This window comes from Lycium ferocissimum, chromosome 12 (genome assembly GCF_029784015.1).
Source record: "Lycium ferocissimum isolate CSIRO_LF1 chromosome 12, AGI_CSIRO_Lferr_CH_V1, whole genome shotgun sequence".
Lineage (NCBI taxonomy): Eukaryota > Viridiplantae > Streptophyta > Magnoliopsida > Solanales > Solanaceae > Lycium > Lycium ferocissimum.
In genome coordinates, this window is record NC_081353.1 from 31,253,234 (window position 1) to 31,274,074 (window position 20,841).

Here is a 20,841-nt window from a genome sequence, read left to right on the forward strand (position 1 = left end):
GGGTGTTTTGATGGACAGATCAAATTTCAGGCCAATCGAATTCTCTCGACCAAATTTCGAAAAATCTATGTACTAATACACAAAAAACTCTGATAATCGTGAATTCGTGCTTCATGACCTCAGAAAGCAAAAAATGAAGTTAGTTGTAGCAAAGCGATGGGTATTGGTCATCGGACCATTTCTGATTGACCCACCAAATTTTAGGCCAACCAGAGCCGCCGACTGAAGTTCAAAAAATCTATGCATAGGAAAAACTTCGATAATCATGAATTCGTGTTTCCGTAATGCCAAAATATGGAAATAATCCATATTGCTCTACATCAAAGGACCTCTTTGTACATCTTCCTCCTCCTTCGACCACCTTGATACCTTAATATCAAATATCAATGACTTTCTCCATCCACAAAATCAATCCAAGATTTAAATTTGATATATTCAACCTTTAAAATTCTTAGCATTGAACTCATTGTGCTTCTAAAATTATGGGTTCAAACTTGAAATGTTAGTAGATTTTCACGTATATATCTATGCTCCATATCGGAATCTGTGACATATCAATTAAGGGATTGTTTTAGGAGTAAAATCCAAATAAAGAATTGTTAGAAGAAAAATTCTACCTGCTTGGAGTGTTGCCATTATACTCTCCTAAAGAGCGACACTTTTAGCAGGGAAGTCATCAAAATGACCTAAACAAACAGGGAAGTCATCAAAATGACCTAACCAAACTCAAGATTCTCCCACTGATCTACTCTTAATCCTTAAAAGAACTCTATTTTGCAAGGCTTGTACACTACTTACATGACTTTCAACAAATAACCTCATCACTATATACAACTATACTGTCAATAGCCACACATTACACCAGATTTTTGGTGTCATAAAAACTCTAGAAGTACAAAACAAAAACCATGGTTAATAGGAAATGAAGAAAGTAAGAGCTCATGCCAAAACTGAAGCACTGAAAACTTTTCAATAAGCATATAAAATCTCACAAATAATGTTGAAAATTTAGCCTGTAGAATGTTTCTATTTATATATTGACAAAAAATGAGAACAAAATGAGCAGCTGATTTTGAACTATAAGGAATCTGTACACTTGGCAAAATTACTTCAAGCTGCTTCAAGAATACCCTCAACAAATTGATTGAGGCTCAAGGCATCAACTGAGACAAAAAAAGCATGGAGGATCACTAGAGTTTTCTTCAGGGGTAATGCGTTCCAAGCATTCGGCGTGGAAAGAATGTCCACATGGCAAAATAGCAACACTCGGGAAAACTGAAGGCTCAATATCGTCATAATATTCATCTTCATATTCATCAGGCATGTCAGAGACATCATTTTCGCATAGCGGGCAAATGATTCCAGAGGAATGAAATGTTTCTTCTGGACCTGCAATTTACAAATTATTGGTCAGAAGTTGCACTAAAGCAGAAAACAGAATTTGCACTAAAACAGCAAATTAACATGGTGCAGCACAAGGATTCATGTAATTGAAATCATATTGTTCGTTGTGCACATCCCAGAAAAACCAAGCAAATCAACTTTGCCACATAATCTATAGTATGACTGTGTATAGGATGTCTAACAATTAATAGCTTTAGGATTGCTTAGAATTCTGTAAAAAGCCTGCTAATCCTGTTTGCTTCAGGGGCGAAGCCAATGTAGTATTTACGGGTTCGGCAGAACACAATAACTTTGGCTCAAGCTCTACATTAATTTAAAAAAAATCATTTAATATGTATAAGTAATCTATTCAGAACCCAGTAAGCAAAAACGACTATAGTCAAGAACCCCTCAATTAAAAATCTTGGCTCCGCCTCTAGTTTGCTTAAGAATAAAATTAAGCTTTTTCCTATCCTAGATGGTGGTCTCTAAAAACCTCTTTACAAACACTGACTTGAACATTTACAAGTACAGATGACGAGAGAAAATCTTGGACATACCTTCCCACACAATATGATGAACGGGCTTGGGCTCTTCATGTCCTAAGTATGTCTCTCTAATTCTTGAAGGCTCCTTGGTACTTGTGGATGATTTAGACTTCCCGATGGAGGCCGTAATCCTTGTCTTTCCCGCCAAAGCCTGGGGAGGAACCGATGTTTTCTGGGTCCCAGACCTTCTAACATATTCTTTAGATGGCTCAGATTGCCTTACAGAACTCTGGTTGAGGATCCTTTTCTGTGGAAGCTGTGAAGTTGGAGCCTTTTGAGATTTGGATTGAAGGACGGGAGCTTTGCTCTGTGTCTTTGTATGTCTAGCTGTTTCTGGTGATTGATGGATAGAAGTCTTGATGGGCGTTATTTCCTTTAGGACCTGAGGCGGAGCTGAAATCTTCTTGATTTTCTTAGGTACAGGCAAGGGTGGTCTTCTAGGAGCAGGTACAGGCAAGGGTGGTCTTCTAGGAGCAGGAATATCTTTCACTTGGCTTGTCTTAGCTGTTTCTGATTCCAAATCTTTTTTTAACCTTGGCTTGATTTGCTGGACTTGGACTGTATCACCAGTAGTTAGTAATTAATGTTAGAAATCTCCTGAAGCAATAGTTGGAACAAAATACTCCAAATAATTTCATCCCCAGTTTTGCTCTATACTTGAAAAAAAAATTCAACGAAAAGATCCTTCTCAATTTAATCATAACAATTATGAGTATATGTAAACCCACCAAGTGAAATTGTTAGACGGATATATAGATTATTTATATAATGAAAAAAAAAAAATGCAAATCAATGCTTAGAGACACCCTCAAGTACCATATCATTCATGTATCCCCTTAATATGAACTCTACTTTCTCTGAGTATGTTGCCTAGCACCAGACATGAACATTTCGGAGGATGAAAACGAAACATAAATCAAGACTGAATCTCTGTTGATCAAGGAAAGCAAACGGATAGTATAAGGTCTCACAACCAAAGATATGGAAGTCAAACAAACTAAGAAGTCATAGTAGTGCCCTCACTAATAACAATTTCTCCCCTTTTACCTAAATCTTGCCCCCTTTTACATAAATCAAGACTGAATTATAGGAATATCTCTGTTTCTCCACTAGCACCTAAATGATGGTATGATTATAAATTTCAGCTGATTTCAACGGATAATATATTCATGTAACTGCACAAAGAGTTTTAGCAAAAAAGAGAAGATGTCATCTGTAGTTAAAGGCTAACGCCTTCATGCCGAAATGAACAAACAAGTAATTTGATAAAACAAAAAGTCATGCTTGACAAGAGCTAAGCTATAGTCAACTACACATGCTTTATCAAAGTATATTTTTTTTGAGGTAAGCTTTATCAAAGTATATTGCATGAGAGGAAAGAAAATTTACTCTTACCTTTTTGCTTTTCTGTATAAGTTTTTTTGGAAGAACTAATTGTAGGAGAGGAAAATGAACTTCTATTCTTTGTCTCAGCGCTACTCAACTCACGTGTGCTTTCGGTTTCTGTTCCACACAAAGCTTTTGTGCTTAAAGCATGTGATGAATTCTTCTTTAGAATTTGGGCGTCCTTCTTGCTAGATCTCCCAACAGATAACACCGAAGTAGGAAGTGCTCCTTCTAACTGGTTTTCTTTAACTTCACTACATATGGAGCTTTTCGTTTTACATTTCCGACTTAAAGGGCTGCCAACCATGTTCGATGGTTGGATGAACTTGAAATGCTTTGTTCAATGAAAAAGCTAATGTAAGCCCCAATCACCTCAGCAACAACAGCCCTCCAAGTTTTAATGGATCCACAACAGACTTGTTTCTTGCTGCTGCAATAAACCACAACAACAGGTCACATATTGCTGAAATGTAAAACCATAGGGGTCGTTTGGTTGCTGGTCAGGAAATGAATTATTCATGTATTAAACTAGTACCATGTTTGGTAGCATTTTAGTTGCTATGTATAAAATTCAGCACAACAAGTACGGTGTTTGGTTACCAGTTTACAATCCCGCACAACTAATACATGTATAAGTTATGAAGGAATCTATGTATTATTTTATGCAGGGTAGAAGGTGGAATAACTAATACATGGATAACTAATCCCTGCATAACTCTAACCAGCAACCAAACGACCCTAATAGCATCTGCAGCACATGCATATTATTCATTGCTAACAGTCCAAACATAGATTATAAATGAATCAATTGCTCAAAAATTGTTCATAATAGGCACTAAGTTTTTCCCTTTATTAGATTTACCCACCAAGTAATACTGTTACCAATTATTAAAACCAAAACTGCTACACACTGTGGGATTTCATTGGGTATGTTGTTGTTGTTGTTGCTACAAAGAAACAAAAGGTTGGCATAAAAACATTGCAAATTTATATAGAACAGGTCTCTATTAACTATATCAACCAATAAATCATCTAGTTTATTACATCTAAAAAGGATCACTATCAAAACCTATGAGAATCAAACAGGACTTATATGGCTGTCTCTATTAACTATATCCACCAGTTAATCCTATTCTCAGATTATTACACTTAATACTGCCACAAATAACCAACAGGTTCACAGACAAAAAACATTCTCCGCGTCTTAACGTATAATATATGATTCAAATTCACATACAATTCATAACAACTACAAATAAAAGCTACAGTAACCTAACACACCCTTAAAAACACAAGAACTCAACTTTTTTGAAAAAATGAACATAGAAAACTTCAAGAAAGCCATATGGGTATCCAAAAATTACCACGAAACATCGAAAATTCAGACCATATATGAAAAACTCCCAAAAAAAAAAAAAAAAAAAAAAAAAAAAGAAGCAGAATAATACCAAAATCGACAGCATAATCAGTTCTTGATCTATCTAAAAATTTCAAAAATAGAAACTTTTTAAGAAAAAAGCCATATGGGTGTCTAAAAATACCAATAAACATCAAAAACTAAAATACCCAGACCACAATACTTAACACAATAATACCAAAATAAACAGCATAATAATCAGTTCTTGATTAATCTAAAAATTACAAAAATAGAAAAAAGAAGGTACCTTTTTGAAAAAAAACAAAAAAAACATGAGTGTCTAAAAATCCAATAAACATCAAAAACTCAAATACCCATAATATAATACTTAGCAAATAATAGAATAATACCAAAATCAACAGCATAATCAGTTCTTGATTAATCTAAAAATTACAAAAATATAAAAAAGAAGGTACCTTTTTGAAAAAAAAAAAAAAAAAACATGAGTGTCTAAAAATCCAATAAACATCAAAAACTCAAATACCCATAATATAATACTTAGCAAATAATAGAATAATACCAAAATAAACAGCATAATAATCAGTTCTTGATTAATCTAAAAATTACAAAAATAGAAAAAAGAAGGTACCTTTTTGAAAAAAAAAAAACATGAGTGTCTAAAAATCCAATAAACATCAAAAAATCAAATACCCATAATATAATACTTAGCAAATAATAGAATAATACCAAAATAAACAGCATAATAATCAGTTCTTGATTAATCTAAAAATTACAAAAATAGAAAAAAGAAGGTACCTTTTTGAAAAAAAAAAAAAACATGAGTGTCTAAAAATCCAATAAACATCAAAAAATCAAATACCCATAATATAATACTTAGCAAATAATAGAATAATACCAAAATCAACAGCATAATTAGTTCTTGATTAATCTAAAAATTACAAAATAGAAAAAAGAAGGTACCTTTTTGAAAAAAAAAAAAAAAAACATGAGTGTCTAAAAATCCAATAAACATCAAAAACTCAAATACCCATAATATAATACTTAGCAAATAATAGAATAATACCAAAATCAACAGCATAATCAGTTCTTGATTAATCTAGAAAATTTAAACAAGCCATATTGGGTGTCTAAAAATACCAAAATAAACATCAAAAACCAAATACAGAATATAATACTTAAAATTTTTCCAAAAAAAGATAGAATAATACCAAAATCAACAATATAATCAGTTCTTGATTAATATAAAAAAAATTTAAAAAAAAATAGGAAAAAGAAGGTACCTTTTTGCAGATTATTAAAGGGAGTGAAAAAAGTAATTAGGAGACACTAATTAAGCATTAAATATTGAAATCTTGAAGGGCGGTGGATTAACAAGAACCAAAAAAAAAAAAAAAGAGAGTTCCAATTTCAAAGAAAAAAAAGGTTTATTTTTGGAGAAAAAAGAATGGTAAAATTGGCTTTTAAAGGTTTTGGTTGTGGGGTCCATTTTGTTTATTTTTAGGGGACATTTAATTATGTGAAAATATTTTAAGTTAACCTAACCGACCTAGAGAAACTAAAAGTAAAATAAATACGAAAACAAAATTTCAAATTATCTGTCGTAGTTAATAGAAATAATTATCTCAAATTATTTATCGTTTTAGAAGTTTAACAAGTAAATAATATTTTTTTTTAATTTTGACACATAAGTAGAGTAAATAATTAATGGAGAGTGATATAACGTAGACATAAATAAGGGTAAAATAATCAAATATCCATCATAATTTTTATTTCTTAAGAAGCGTGTTAAAAAAAATACTGATAATTTGAGATGGAGGGAGTAGTTGGCATAAATCTCTTTTAGGTATTAATTATATCTAGTCTAGTAGGAAAAAGGTGGAATTTCTCTTTCTTTCTTTTTTCATTGTTGAAACGAAATGAAAAAAAATCCAACTATAAGTAGCAAAGAGGAGTAGGTCACACAGAACCTATGATATTATAATTTGAATTGTGGTTTCTTGACCGTTTTATTCTCTAGAGGGAAATAAAAAAAATTAAGAATTACTTTTAAAAAAAAAGAAAAGAAAAAAGGGAGCTAGAATCTCTGACAATTTATAATTATAGAAAGTTCTGATTTTGCAATCTTAAACTGATAAAGACTTGTAATCTCTCTTAGTTATTTTTATCATAAGGTTTATTAAACAGATTTTGGTTATTTTTTCGTCATAATTATTAGGATTACATTATTTTTGTATCAATCAAGTTGCAAATAAACCTACTATGTATGCTTAGTGATATTTTTTTAATAATAACTACAATTTTTTATATGGATTCTCTTCTATGAATTAAACTTAATAACAAGATATGTTTTTTTTTTTAGATAGGGTGGACTCGTGAATAATGAGGAAGAGGAAAGTAAGAAAGAGCACTTTTGGCATAATTGGAATATTACAGGTGTTAGATAGGAATTTAATTGCGAATGAATAATTTTTATCTTTGTGTATCGTTTGGAAATCATGTTTAAAAACTACTGTATGTGATAGTTAGCCATTTCACTCTTTTATGATTCCCCACGTTACTACTAACTATTGATGTGACATTATGTTGTATTGATGTTGTCATTTAGCTACTACCGGTCTAATTACTAATAGTTTAAGCTAAGTTTCCAATATTATTGAATAGCATGGATAGGGACTAAGAGCCTGTTTGGCCAATTATTATATATATATATATTTTTTTTGTGGTAACTAACCGATTTCCTTACTCACCAAAGTATCTGTACAATAAGAACCATAGCTTAGCTTAACTCAAGTTAAGTTACTAGGACTCTCCTAAAATTTCGTCGGATGCATGTCCGATCCTTCGAAAGTAGTATATTTTTAAAGAATCCGACACGGGTGCGGCAATACTTTTGAAGAGTCCGAGTAACTTAGAACTCATCTAGCTATCTGAAAAGTAACAGCCTCTTACAATCATGTGCTAAACTCTAGAATTACAGAAGAAAATTAATGAACTATAGCTTGTATTCTAGAGGATGCTCCTACACTGGAAATGCAGGCAATTTCTTTCACTATCTACTTCTGATCTTTACTCGGTTGCTCATAACCTCGTGTTCCTCTCAATCCATATGGCATAAGTAAACTCAATTACCACCAATTTGAAGATTTGAGCTCTCTTGAATTTCCTTATGATCATTCCTGTGAGTTGATCCCAACTGGTTGCCCTTTGATCTTCTTTTTCTTTCATCCACTTGAGAATGCTTTGCCAGACTGAGGGGCGGATTTAAAGAGGGCTGAGGATGTTCACCCGAACACTCACGACAAAAAATTACAGTGTATATATAGGGTAAATTTTCTGTGTTTATGTGCATATATTAACTTCTGAATGAACACCCTCGGCAAAAAATTACAGTGTATATATAGGGTAAATTTGCTGTGTTTATGTGCATATATTAACTTTTGAACACCCTGAATAAATTATATTTAGCTTCTTCTTTTTTTCCGACCCCCCGAATGAAAATCCTAGATCTGCCACTTGCCAGACAGGTGATTCCTTATCTCATCATGGCTTTGAGACAAAACACATTTAGCATCCAGAGTCATTTCCCAGCTATCCAGTCTGTCCAAAGTAAGCAAGTCTACCATGCATTGCCAGCCACATAGTGCAGATTACTTTAGGCCTTGCAACATTGACATATGTTGCTCACCAACTAGTTTGGCCAAGCTTTTGGTACGCCAAAAGTGCTTATTTTGTCCCAAACTAAAGTGGGGGTTGTGCAAAATAAAAGGCTCATACTTGAAGTCTCTCTTTGCACCCATTCTCTGTCCATATATCATTCATTTGGTTTTTCACCAAATTTCAGGACAAATTGCATATGAAAGTGCTCAAGCTTTTGCATCCCTAAATGAAACAAAGACAAACTTATTCTCCCTCTTTCACTTCATTTTTCTTTTATCCTTGGTTTAAATCTTTCATTTTAAAAGCTTTTACCTTCTTTCTAGCCTCTAGGGGTGCGTTTGATATGAAAGAAAAAATATTCTTATGAAAAATAAGTGATTTCTTATTTATTTATATTTGATAAGTAACGAAAAATATTAGTTCATTAGCATTTACATATAACTAACGTAGGCAAACACTATGGGGACGGAGGTAGGAGTGAGCGTAATAGGGCAGGGGTGGTATGCTCTGGAGAGGAAACAATCAATGTCAAATGCACCTTATGGAACTTGTTTTTTTTTTTTTTTTTTTTACATGCACAACAAAAGTCATTTTCCTCAATTAAGAAACCTATTTTCTTAAAGAAAATGTTTTTTTTAAAAATTTGACCAACAAAACATGAAAATTTTGAAAAACATTTTTCTCCATACCAAACACACACTAAAAGCTATGCTTCTTTTCAAGTTTCAAGCCAGACATTGGGCTCCGTCCACACTAAGGACCCGTTTGGCCATGAGAACTGAAAATCAACATTTGGCCATGAAAATTTCAAATAAAACTTCAAGTTGTATTTGAAATTTAAAAAACACCTAAAATCATGTTTTCACTTTCAGTACATTCAAACAATCAAATATTCTTTGCAAAACTATAACCAAACACTACTCCATCTTCAACTCTAACTTCAGAATTCCAAAAAAGGTGAAAAATATTTAGTTTTCATGGCCAAACGCATACTAAATAATTAATAAGTCAACCAAAAAAATAAAAGAAAGGATATCTAGACAGGCACTATGTACTCAACAGGGCTTTCACAACAAAGTCCAGCTGCCATAAAAGATCAAGACACCAACCACCTAGGAATATAGCATGCATGGAGAGAGCACTTTCCTCTCTAGTGAGCCCTACACGCAATGACGCAGCCAATTTTTTTACGAAGGAGCTTCAAAATATTAAAAATATAACACATGAAGAAGCCAAGAGAAATCAACACACACTATGGCCCCGTTTGTCCATAGATACCAAAAAAAAAAAATTACTTTTTTTTGAAATTTTAGAGTTCGAGTTGGAGTTGTGTTTGACCATAATTTTTGAAATTGTAATTTTTGATGAAATGTAATTGTAAGAAAGTGAAAAAAGTGATAAAATTTTGAAAAACAAATTTTTTGAGTTTTTGGCATTCCAGAATACAACTTTCAAGTTGTATTTGGAATTTTCATGACCAAACACTGATTCCGGAAAAAAGTGAAAAAAATTTCCGAAAAAAACTGAATAATTTTTATGGCCAAACGGCACCTATATATACATAAAAACAAATTTAACCTTGTATATATAACCTGCCTACATTTAACATATCAGGACTAGGCAGACAAATGAGTTTCGAACACCGGATGCATAGAGAAGAGAAAAACTATGAGGTATCATCAAACGTTTGATTAAAGGCAATAATAAAAGTAGGATGAATATTCACATGTTTATAAGAAAAAAGCAAATTATACACAGGAAGAGCTCTGATTGATTTTCATCATCAGCTGTACAATAGGAAATCAAGCAAAGAATCCCTCTAAAGAAGAGTACTACTAGTTAACTATATAAATCATTCTGTACAATTTTGATTTCTTCCCTCATTTCTTTCATTTTCCATTCATCAGATCAGGAAGGTGGTGGTGAATGAATAGTGGTATCAGGTAACATGGCTACTGTCACGACAAAGTATTCACAGCCAACAGGTAGACCATAAGGGTTGTTCGTAGTTGATCCTGAATTCAAGGACAAACGACTGGTTCCTGTGTCAGAAGTCAGCATTATATCTAAACGATCTCTATCATGGTCAGCTCGAACTGATGATGTTGAGGGTGAGGCCCTCACAGTCTGTCGTTCAATATGCACAACCAGCCCTACGATATAGCTTGGACGATTTGGAAGATGGTCAGTAAACAGAGCAACGGATTCTGCAGAGAGGTAGTAACGAGGACAGTTTCGATTGATAGCCTCGTAATTTCCAGTAGCGTTGAGGACAAATGCTGCAATCTCATGGACTTCTAAACGCCCAAATGATATCTTCTCTTTGTTTGCCTGATGAACAATTAGGAAAAAGTGACTAGCATAAATGAGAAATTTCAATAGATCAACTATTTCTTTCACTTAAGGGGTTGTTTGACTGCTGGTTAGAGTTATGCCGGGTTTAGTTTTTCCATCTTCTGTCGTGCATAAAGTGATACATAAATTGACTCATAGCTCATATTTTATTTATGTGGGATTGTAGAATGATAACAAAAACTACCAAACATGATATCAGCTATGCTAGTTTTAATACATGAATAACTACCTTCCTAACGAGCAACCAAACGACCCCTTAAGGACATGCCCAAAACATTGACCTGACAATCGATGCTTCTAACTTTTTCCTTCTCTATAGACTAAGATAAATCAAAGAGGGAACACTTACCTAAACAATAATCAATCAAAGACAGAACGATGGTGAATTTGAAGAAGAAAGATATTTATAATTGTCAAAATAAAAAGAGATACAAATTACAGCCTCTACAGCATTTCCAAAGCCGGTACTTCAACTTAACAGTATTTGCGGTGTTGATGAAACTGAGAAGCTCAAACATAGACAAACCACAAGTAAAGTGAAAACAAATCGCACTTCAGCAATGGTATATATTAAGCAGAATACAAGAAGCTAATATCATTTACCTGCTTCTCGTGTTGATGCTTTTTGTAGAGGGTATTAACCAATTCTTTCTTTTCTTCCAACTCCTTTGATACCTGCTTATTTGCAGCATCAATCTTGGAACATTTATCAGCCAGCTCTGCTCGATGCTTTGATAATGTACCAACTTTATCAGCAAGTACTCGGATGCATTCGAGGAATTCAGCTGAGCCATCCACATCGTTTTCATTGATTGAACTAAAAACAAATCAATTGTAACTTCATCAGCCAGTGTTAGCCAAAAGAACGCATAATTTACAATCCTAACCATTGATTTTTATTCCACTCCACCAGCAAACCAACAGACTAACTGTTGACTTACCAATGAATGATAATCAATGTCCTAATACTAAATCTTTTCTTAATCCAAGAGATAAATGAACTTCAAGAAACCAACATGTCATAACATCAGCAAATTGCTCCTAGTTACATTTAGTTCTCTTTTCTTTAGGGGGCACAAGATAATTGTTATATTTATTCACATTCTAGCTCCATTTATTCTCTTTTATTTTAGAGACGCAAGCAAGAAGAATAATAGCCCATTGAGATGATAACTCCAATTGCTAAAGCAGCAACGAGTTTATGATGTCATACTCGTCCCCCGGAATAGAAGTGTGCCATCCTGGTGAAGGTTCAACTCCTTTAGTGTCATCAAGAACCTCAAGATCTCAGGATCCATAAAGATCTGGCACTTGCCCGATTCCCCCCATACAAGCACATCCCTTCTTATCACTTGGTTAAATTTGAGGACTCCGATTCCCCCCATACAAGCACATCCCTTCGGATCACTTGGTTAAATTTGAGGACTGGGATTAAATTAAACACGTTCATGGATTGAGCATTTTATTTTTGTGAAGGAGAGTTAAATCAATTATTCAGATGAGCACAACTGATTATTAGTTAAAATGGTGTTATTCTGTGAAGTGTGAACTTTTCACTTGAGCTAACCATGTTCGCACCTATTGTTGCTTTCGAACAGGTCTTTCATCTTAAACATTTATGAACATCCACAATTAGAATGTATTTACAAATAAGTCATCGCAAAATGAAGCGTCAAGTAGGGAGAAAATGATGGCAAGAGCTTACTTGGCTAACGATTGAGATAATGCACGCAAGGACTCAGCCAAACTAGCCACACCACCGGACAAAACACATGCTCTCAATCTTTCAAAGAGGCTGCGCATTTTGACTGCAGAAGCACGCAATGAGCTATACTCTGAGGCCCTTCTATCAGCTGCACATAGATGGGTTTGAGCTTCCTCTCTTGCTTCATGAAGGCAATTCTCTAAATAAGCACAATTCATCTGCAAATCAATTATGAAAAAGAATAAAGAAAAAGTCAACAATAAATTAGCATATCATGAAATAACAATTGCCGTGACACAGGAACAAACAACAGGATACCCGATCTCATAGAGTTCAATTTCTATTCCCAACCCATGACCAATATGAGCTCGAAGCTTCCTTCGTAACTCCCGGAACTTCTGCATAGTGGTTCTCCCACATGCCTCATTTCAAAAGGGACCTCAAAGTGGCTCTATTTCATTATATTCCATCCATACCCTAATTCCATTCATTTAATACCCCTTTGGTGTCATTGACATAACAGATGCCATTTCTAGTATCTCTTTCTATTTATTTTCTATATATGGAATGTTCAAAAAATCATCATATAATAATATCCATAAATTGCAGTGAAAAACAAAAAAAGGGAGGTTTGTGATGATTTCAATCTTTTCTGATCATACCAGACAGGCCTAATTCCTAATAAATTACTCTACTTGTATGAGCCTTCACCATGCATGAGAAATCCATCAATTCCACCATTTAAGTCCTCCAACTCCACTTTTAAGTCCTCCAACTCCACAGTACGGCAGGATAGAGCTAATTCACTCATCCCCAAGATAATTATAATTTCTTTGGTTTAAAACTCATTTTCTGTCCATTAATCCTCTTTCAGTGGTTTACAAAATTCCATAACAACAACCATAAGATTTTCTACTTTATTCTACAAACAGAATCATGTGGCGTAAACTTTTAACGTCGTGTACTACCAGGTGACCCACTTACAACTCCTTTGCATTTTTACTCAATACACCTATGGTAAAATGCAACGGAAAACTGTAAATATGGTTTTCAGCACAACCTATGTGCTGGTTTACTCTATACATACAACTGTTACCTTCTCAAAAAAAAAAAAAAAAATGCAATGGAAAACTTAATGGAGGAGGAAGAGATAGCATTACACACAAAGAACTATATCAAGACTAAGGAGACCTATCTTTGGAAATGCCAAATCACAGGTCAATGAGTAAACAAAGACGGAAGATATCGCCCATGTTCTCAATGAGCAATTCTTTTCTCATCAGGAGCTCCCCAGAGAAGTAAAGGGCCTGCTTCAACTTGATAAGTGGCAACTACCTACGTTCAGAAGGAGATATGAGAAAAGTAATTTTTTCCCCGCTAATTTCTTGTTCTTTAGCTTCAGGAAGGAACTCTTTATAGGCTACCTCTTTCCTTAAATAGATTGCTCTGTCAATCTATTTTTTGTAGACTTGAGGCAAGGTTCCATGTCCCCCTCTTGTCATTGTAAGTTTTTTGCTTGCTTATATATATTACATGGTAGGGGCCAAGCCAAACCCCCCATATCTTAGGCTCACAACCTAATGATGATGGCTTTTTTAAAAAAAAAAAAAAAAAGAGAAAGATGTTACATGTGCTCTCCGAAAGAATACAACATAAATTTAAGGATATGTATCACTAACAAGGCTTTTTTTGGAGGTAACTTACAAGGATGTTTTGAAACTTTATGAGGCCATTTGATTACAGCTCATTGGGAATGATCAGGAATTCTATTTTTGATAATTAGGAATCATCAGGATTTTGTAGCTTTACAATCCGTTATTGTTTCGTTGTAGACGTTAATTTGATCTATACATATGACTAGGAAATTCACCAATAATCCACGTAATACTTGCTTTGTTTTCTGTACGAGAAAAAATAATTCCAGCACAAAACTCTTGTATAAAACACTGCATTGTTTATACAAATTTTTGTTCGTAAGGAACTAATACAAAGTTTAGTTTCCAGTAAAAAACTCTACGTAACTAACACATGCAGCACAATCCATTTATTACTATTTATCTCACAACCAATCGATATTTTTCACAATATAATAATCTTTGTATTCTAATTCCCAATTAACTATATGTTACATTCTCAAAAAAAAAATTAAAAAAAATCCAAGTAACTAGCCCCGAAGCAAACAAACATCTTCGGTCTTACCATTCATATAGCACATAATATACTTCTTTAGTTTACGAAAAGGTAGGGAAAACTTCTTTTTTTAAATAAAATCGAGAAACTCCCGCAGGCTAATGGCGCAAGGTTCGAAACTCAGTGGACAATGAGTTCTCCCCTCCACCCTTCTTCAATTAAATACCAGGCTTTTGTCTACTGCAGTGTCCAAATCAGTGTTGCGTGCCTAACCCAAATGTCACATGTTGTTCTTACCACTAGACAAAAGCCCTGGGGCATGACACATAAGATACTTGACACTCCTCATAGTATGTACAATTTTGTAGTAAAATACTTTTAGTCCATCATAATAGGGCTTGAAGCTTGAACAAAGCAGATGTGTCACACATGGCCTGATGATGTACATTTTGGGATTTAAGAGACCTGTTAATTTTCTTAGCAGCAGAATGCCTATCAATTTCAATCCAAATCCTCATGACCGCACTTAAATCTTGAGTTTTGACCAAACTTTTGTTGTACTCCCAAAAGCTGCATATATTCACTTGACACATAGGACTAGCAAATTGGGCCATAGTCGCCCGCCGATTCTAGATTAACCAACTTACGAAATTCTACAACTCACATAAAAATATCTTATACTAGACGTCTGCTGCTACCGCATTAGAATTACTATTCAAGAGAAGTCCTTTTCGAAGATATTCCATGTGCATTGCCACCAAGACTAAGAAAAAGATTCTATGAGCATATGTTTGTTAGCATAGTCCTTACCTTTTTAACTCCATGGCTATCATAGGCAAATAAAAAGGCAGCGTTCAAACACTATAAAAAACGAACACAGTAGTACCAGAAACTCGCTCTCCAACTATGTTCAATTCTTCACACCTTCATGGAGAGAGTTTAACATAGAATGTTATTTGACTAATTGAACCATCCATGGAGAGACACTACAGTTAACTTACTTCAATAAGAACTAACAAATAAAGATTATGGGTTGACCTACAACATATTGAGACAAACCCACAAATCCCAAGGACATCCATTTAGCATCTGTGCAAATATTTTTCAGGAGCACCAGTTTAGCTATATAACCTATTTCCTTAGCAATAATTTTGGAAACACATCAGGAAATATATCCATAACCATGAGGTCTCAGGTTTAAATTCCAACGAAGGCAACACTACGTGATTTCTTCCTATCAGTTCAAGCTTTGGTGCACAGAGTTCCCGATACCTATATTGGTGCGAGGTAGCAGGACATCTATTTCTTGCACAGGAAGACACCACTAGTTACTTTGATCCTCCCACCAACTTCTCTAGAGAAAGTTGTGACCCAAAAGAATACAAATTATATGGTCCAAGCAGGGGTGAATTTAGGTAGAAAACGTGGGGCACGTGAACCCATGGTCTCTTCGTAAAACTAGTTATTTTATGTATATATTTTCTAAAATTACTATAATATTATCTGCTGGAACCCATGCTACAAGAAGGTTAAATGGTGCACTTGGTCCATGCTTTAAAAATCCTAGACTCGCCTCGGAACACAAGCTACAGAGGCTATAACTTTGTATGAGCAACATGAAGATTATACTTTCAGGAATATTGCAATTCTATGTAGATCATGATAATACCAAGCAGTTACCAGAAATTTAAATTTTCAGGAAACTAAAGGATACCTGAGATTCATCAAGAAGCTTCCCTCTGATCTCCAACTCCCTCACCAGCTTAGACACCTCCTCTGTCAAGGATTTCACCTTGCTTTCGCTTTCATCCAGTAACTTTGATTTATCAGCCACAACACCTTGCAACTCCAGGAGAAGATCCTCTCTAGCTTTAGCCTCCGAAGCTTGTTCAGCAGTTACTTCAGAAGGCATGTCGGTCTGAGGCTGGGATATACTCTCAGCCATGGAACTTGTTGCAAGTGCCATATCTTTCTTGTCTTTCTCGGGAAGGTTTTCATGCTCTTCATCACGATGTGGATCTAGCATAGATGAATCCAAATGAGGGTTTAACATACCAGAGGAATCAGCCATATTATCAGGTTGGATATTTGATGAACTAGAAACCTCATCCATGACTTCAGCAGGCATATGTGTCATGTGAGGTTCTCCAACACCTGACACATCTGATTTGTTGTCATCGTTCTTCACAGCTGAAGCAGTTAAGTTAGATACACCCTCATCAGCAGAATGTGTGTGCCCTTGCGAGTAATGATCAGACAACCTCTGTTCCAACTCCTGAATCCGTTTTTCATAAGATTCACATTGAATTTGCTTCGCCTTAAGCATAGATTGAAGGTATTTTTCATACTCTTCTTTCTGATGTAGAGCCTCAGAAGTTTTCTCTCTTGCTTCTTTTAGTAAACTATCAATTTTACTATCATCAAGTGATTCATAATCAAATTCAGGACAGGTAGAACACATAAAGGCTATTTTAGAAGCAAGTTCAGCCCGCAATTTTGCATTTTCCACTTCCATTTTGCTAGTTCCAGCAATATCCAGAACCTCCGAGCCCTGAAGTAATTCCTCACAAGCAATATTCTCTGCGAAGTCACTTATCTCAGTTTCCGCTAACTGAGAACCGTCATTAGACATGGAAAGTGGACTCTTCAAGGTCCCATGCTTTCCCAATAGATACTCAGGAGCATAGCGATCGATGTCTGAGATATCAACTTCGAGCAATTTAGTGTCAAAAGGAGTTATATTGACATCACAGTGGTTAGGGGTATCATACAGTCCCATGGAAGCCAAAATATCCCGGGGAATAAATGCACTATTTACCCTAAGAAACTCCTCTCTTCTACGAACTTCTGCCTCCCTCTTAGTTGCAAGCCGCTCAGCTAATTGACCGGCCATTCCCATGTATAGTTTCATTGCAGCTTTTCTTCTTACCACTTCGGCAAGGCATGCCCTGTATGCAGGGCCAATCCCTCGGACCACTTTTAAGTGCTCAAATAAATCACTTTGACGCCTCAAAGCTTCCTGGAAAACAGCAAATTTGCATCGTATATCTTTGATGGTGTACTGGATATATGCTACCTTTTGCATGTAATTATGAACAAGAATGTTCATTTCGTTCTTTTTATCCTTGCAGAACTCAACCAAATTGGAGATTGCACCATCACAAGCCTGCATCTTGGGAAGGTAACTTTTCTCATGGAATTCATACATTGGTCCCAAGGCCGAAACAGCATCATGTGGACGGAGTGACGATGATAACTGATCGGTCAAACAGTCATCCACGAGCTTTTTGACCATATCCACATCCTTGCTGCATTTGAAATTAACAGAGGACACCAATCATTAAAAGCCAGACAGACAGCATTTTAAATGCGGTTCCATAGTCATTCTTATCCAAGTAAAAAGAAATTGACTATATCCAGGTAAAGCAACGGATGCACTTAAGGCAATTAATTCAATGTCACCCTATAATCTTTTAGACTTTAAGGTTAAAAACGACAAAATATTTGTAAATATCCAGAACTTTCTTTACAGGTTCCAAATTGCTGGATATAGCTAACCCCGTAAGAAAAACATATGGACTACAGATGTATATTGACAAATTATACAAGGAGTTGTGTGTGGACACTGACACACTGAAAGAGAACTCCTTTGGTTAAGCTAATAATCACACTAACGCTTCAGCTTAAATGAGGAGGATGCTTCAATGTACTAAAAATCTGAGACCTCATTCATAGAAAGGTCAAAGTTGAAACTCAAACAAGAACAATAACTACGATTGAGAGTGCTCAAGAACTTCAGTTTTAGCTCATTTGAGCCATAAGCAAGCAACATGACATCCTCAAGTAACTACCATACACAGATATTACTTATATAAATACGGATGAAGCCCCATGTTGCTACTGTAACACTGATGACCACAGGAATGGAAGTCCTTACTTGTTGGAACAGAATGTTATGGCAAAATTTCTTCCTCGCCTACTAGACTGTTGTTACTAAAGAAGTTAATTTATTACTACAAAAGTATGTGCGTTGAACTAAAAGTAACTAAGAATCCCCTTGGCCATAAGAGTTGTTCACTTTTTTTCCGGAATAATTTTTCACTTTAATTCAAAATCAGTGTTTGGTTATAAAATTTCCAAATCCAACTTCGAGTTGGATTCCAAATTTATCCAACTCCATCTTCATAAATTCCGAATAAAGTCCTCTCTTCTCTCCTTTAACCAAACTATACTCTTAAACTCCAACTTCATAAATTCCAAATAAAGTGAAAAATATTTGGAATCTATGGCCAAACGCATACTGAGTGACTGAGTTTCCTTTAACCCAAAAGTGTGTCAAAAGGCAAAAGGAAGTATCACTTATTTTAAATATTAAAACAAAGGCCAAAGACGCACTAATAACATTTTTATACATCCGTGATGCAAAAGGAGTCTAAATTCATCACCAGAACTTATAGTGTAATTCATCACTGTAACATACATGAAGCAAACAGAAAATTGTCCCTAGCAACAGGGGCGGAGGGAGGGTATTAGTTACGAGTTCAGAGGAACGTGTAACTTTTGATTAGACCATGTATTCGCATTAAAAACCCCATTAAATATGTATAAATATTTAATTGCAAACCCAGTAACTATGATAATTTTGAGTTTGGTGGCAAATTCAGAACCCATGAAATCTAAATTCTGGGAGCAAAGCCTCCAAATCAGTAGATTTGCACTGCAGACAAGCAGAACATGGATATATAGGCAAGTATGCAACACATGAAAATTAATAAGCTTCACGGATATACATGCTGAGAGTGAGGGAGAGACAAGGGGAGGCACATAAAGAGCAAGAGTGGAAGAGGTAAAGAACAAACCTCAAAGCCTGCATTATGCTTTTCTGCTCACTGACATATTTCTGATGGTCTCTGATAGCTAGTTCCACTTCCCTAATAAGATGTGAACCCTTGGTAGAAAATAACTGCTTAGCATTGTGCTCTAGCTCTCCAAACTCGAGCTTAAATTCAGACACTTTATGCTCAAACTGCCTGTGGGAACCGCTACAATCCTCTGCCAACTTCCGCAAGTTCTCTTCTTTCACGAAATCCAGCAAACACTTGCGGTTAGCAGTCTGCAAAGCAGGATGAAGTTTGCAAGACCTCAACTTTTCTATATCCCTTCCGAAATTAGTCAGCAAGTTAGAATGGCTACGATATTGCTGCGAGTAACACTTCAAAAAGTCATTGTAATTTTGCACTATCATCCCATAAAAGTGATCAAGATTCCCCCTAGCTATCCCTAACGCCCGTTCTTGCACTTTTTGCTCTAGTAGAAGCCTCTCACAAATCTCGGTCCTCATTTGGGAACAGCTGTAAATGGAACGACCGCGCTGGAAGTGGAACCTGAATCAGGGGGTAGACGCACGTTAGTCGTGTCATAATGTTACTAACTATACCTGTAAACAATGTGCAAATATACGTATTTATAAATACGAATTACACCACTTGACAGACAAACACCTCATTTTGCAAAACAATGTCGAGGGTTCGAGACCAGGTCCATGCGTTATTTTGCACATTTTTAAGCCTCTTCTTTAAAAGAAAGACTCTAGTTCGCAAGAATCGAACTCACCTTGTGATCAAACCAATGGACCATAATTCATTTCAAAATAACCACGGAGATAAAAACGCTATTCAACTAGGCCTAAATTATGTTAGTATAACATAAAACAAATTTAAGACCAATGAAAACCATAATTTTGAGCAAAAAAGCCTCTACTCATTCAAATATGCGTACGCCACTAACCTGAATTGCCTCTCATAAGAAGGCAAGGCTTTTAAGGCGGGGTCCGTGGCATCATCCAAAGGGTGGGGATCGTGATTGGACGATGGTAACGGCGGATCAGGAATATCGATCATATCAACTTGCTCGGGTAATGGAGGTGGCGCGTTGCTCCTCATTTTAGCTTTATTAAACAAGATAACTTCTCGGTCATCGGATGGGAGCTTGTAAGTAGAAAGTGGACAATGCAATTCAAGTTTCACATCTAAGCATAAGAGAAGCTGATCACTAATTGGAATCCCAGAGACAGACTCTAAGAATTGCTGGACAGCATCAACAAGTGTATATTCATCACAATTCAGCTCATATGATTGACCATTCTCAGCAATAAGTACCAACAGCTTGCCTACTTGTACCACACCTGATGAAGCATTTGAACTCATTTTTATCCCTTAAAAGCTCCAAATCACAACTTCAAGACCCAAAATCCCCAAGATTTCACCCAACAAATCTTTCAAATAGATGTTAAAATGCCA

The 20,841-nt window shown here is 35.3% G+C and overlaps 2 protein-coding genes across 2 annotated transcripts; both read right to left on the reverse strand.

The window, feature by feature from the left end:
- Positions 1 to 939: 939 nt before the first annotated feature.
- On the reverse strand, positions 940 to 5,024 carry LOC132039206 (uncharacterized). The gene is made up of 3 exons (XM_059429743.1): positions 3,327 to 5,024; positions 1,944 to 2,489; positions 940 to 1,389 (listed from the first exon to the last, which is right to left on the reverse strand). The coding sequence occupies exons 1-3, from the start codon at positions 3,622 to 3,624 to the stop codon at positions 1,160 to 1,162; spliced, it is 1,074 nt and encodes a 357-aa protein (XP_059285726.1). The 5' UTR covers positions 3,625 to 5,024; the 3' UTR covers positions 940 to 1,159.
- A 5,002-nt stretch (positions 5,025 to 10,026) lies between these two features.
- Positions 10,027 to 20,841, reverse strand: LOC132040186 (autophagy-related protein 11). Its single transcript, XM_059430806.1, has 6 exons — positions 20,330 to 20,841; positions 19,402 to 19,926; positions 16,257 to 17,850; positions 12,413 to 12,630; positions 11,311 to 11,524; positions 10,027 to 10,683 (listed from the first exon to the last, which is right to left on the reverse strand). Exons 1-6 carry the CDS (start codon positions 20,746 to 20,748, stop codon positions 10,261 to 10,263), a joined length of 3,393 nt encoding a protein of 1,130 aa, XP_059286789.1. The 5' UTR covers positions 20,749 to 20,841; the 3' UTR covers positions 10,027 to 10,260.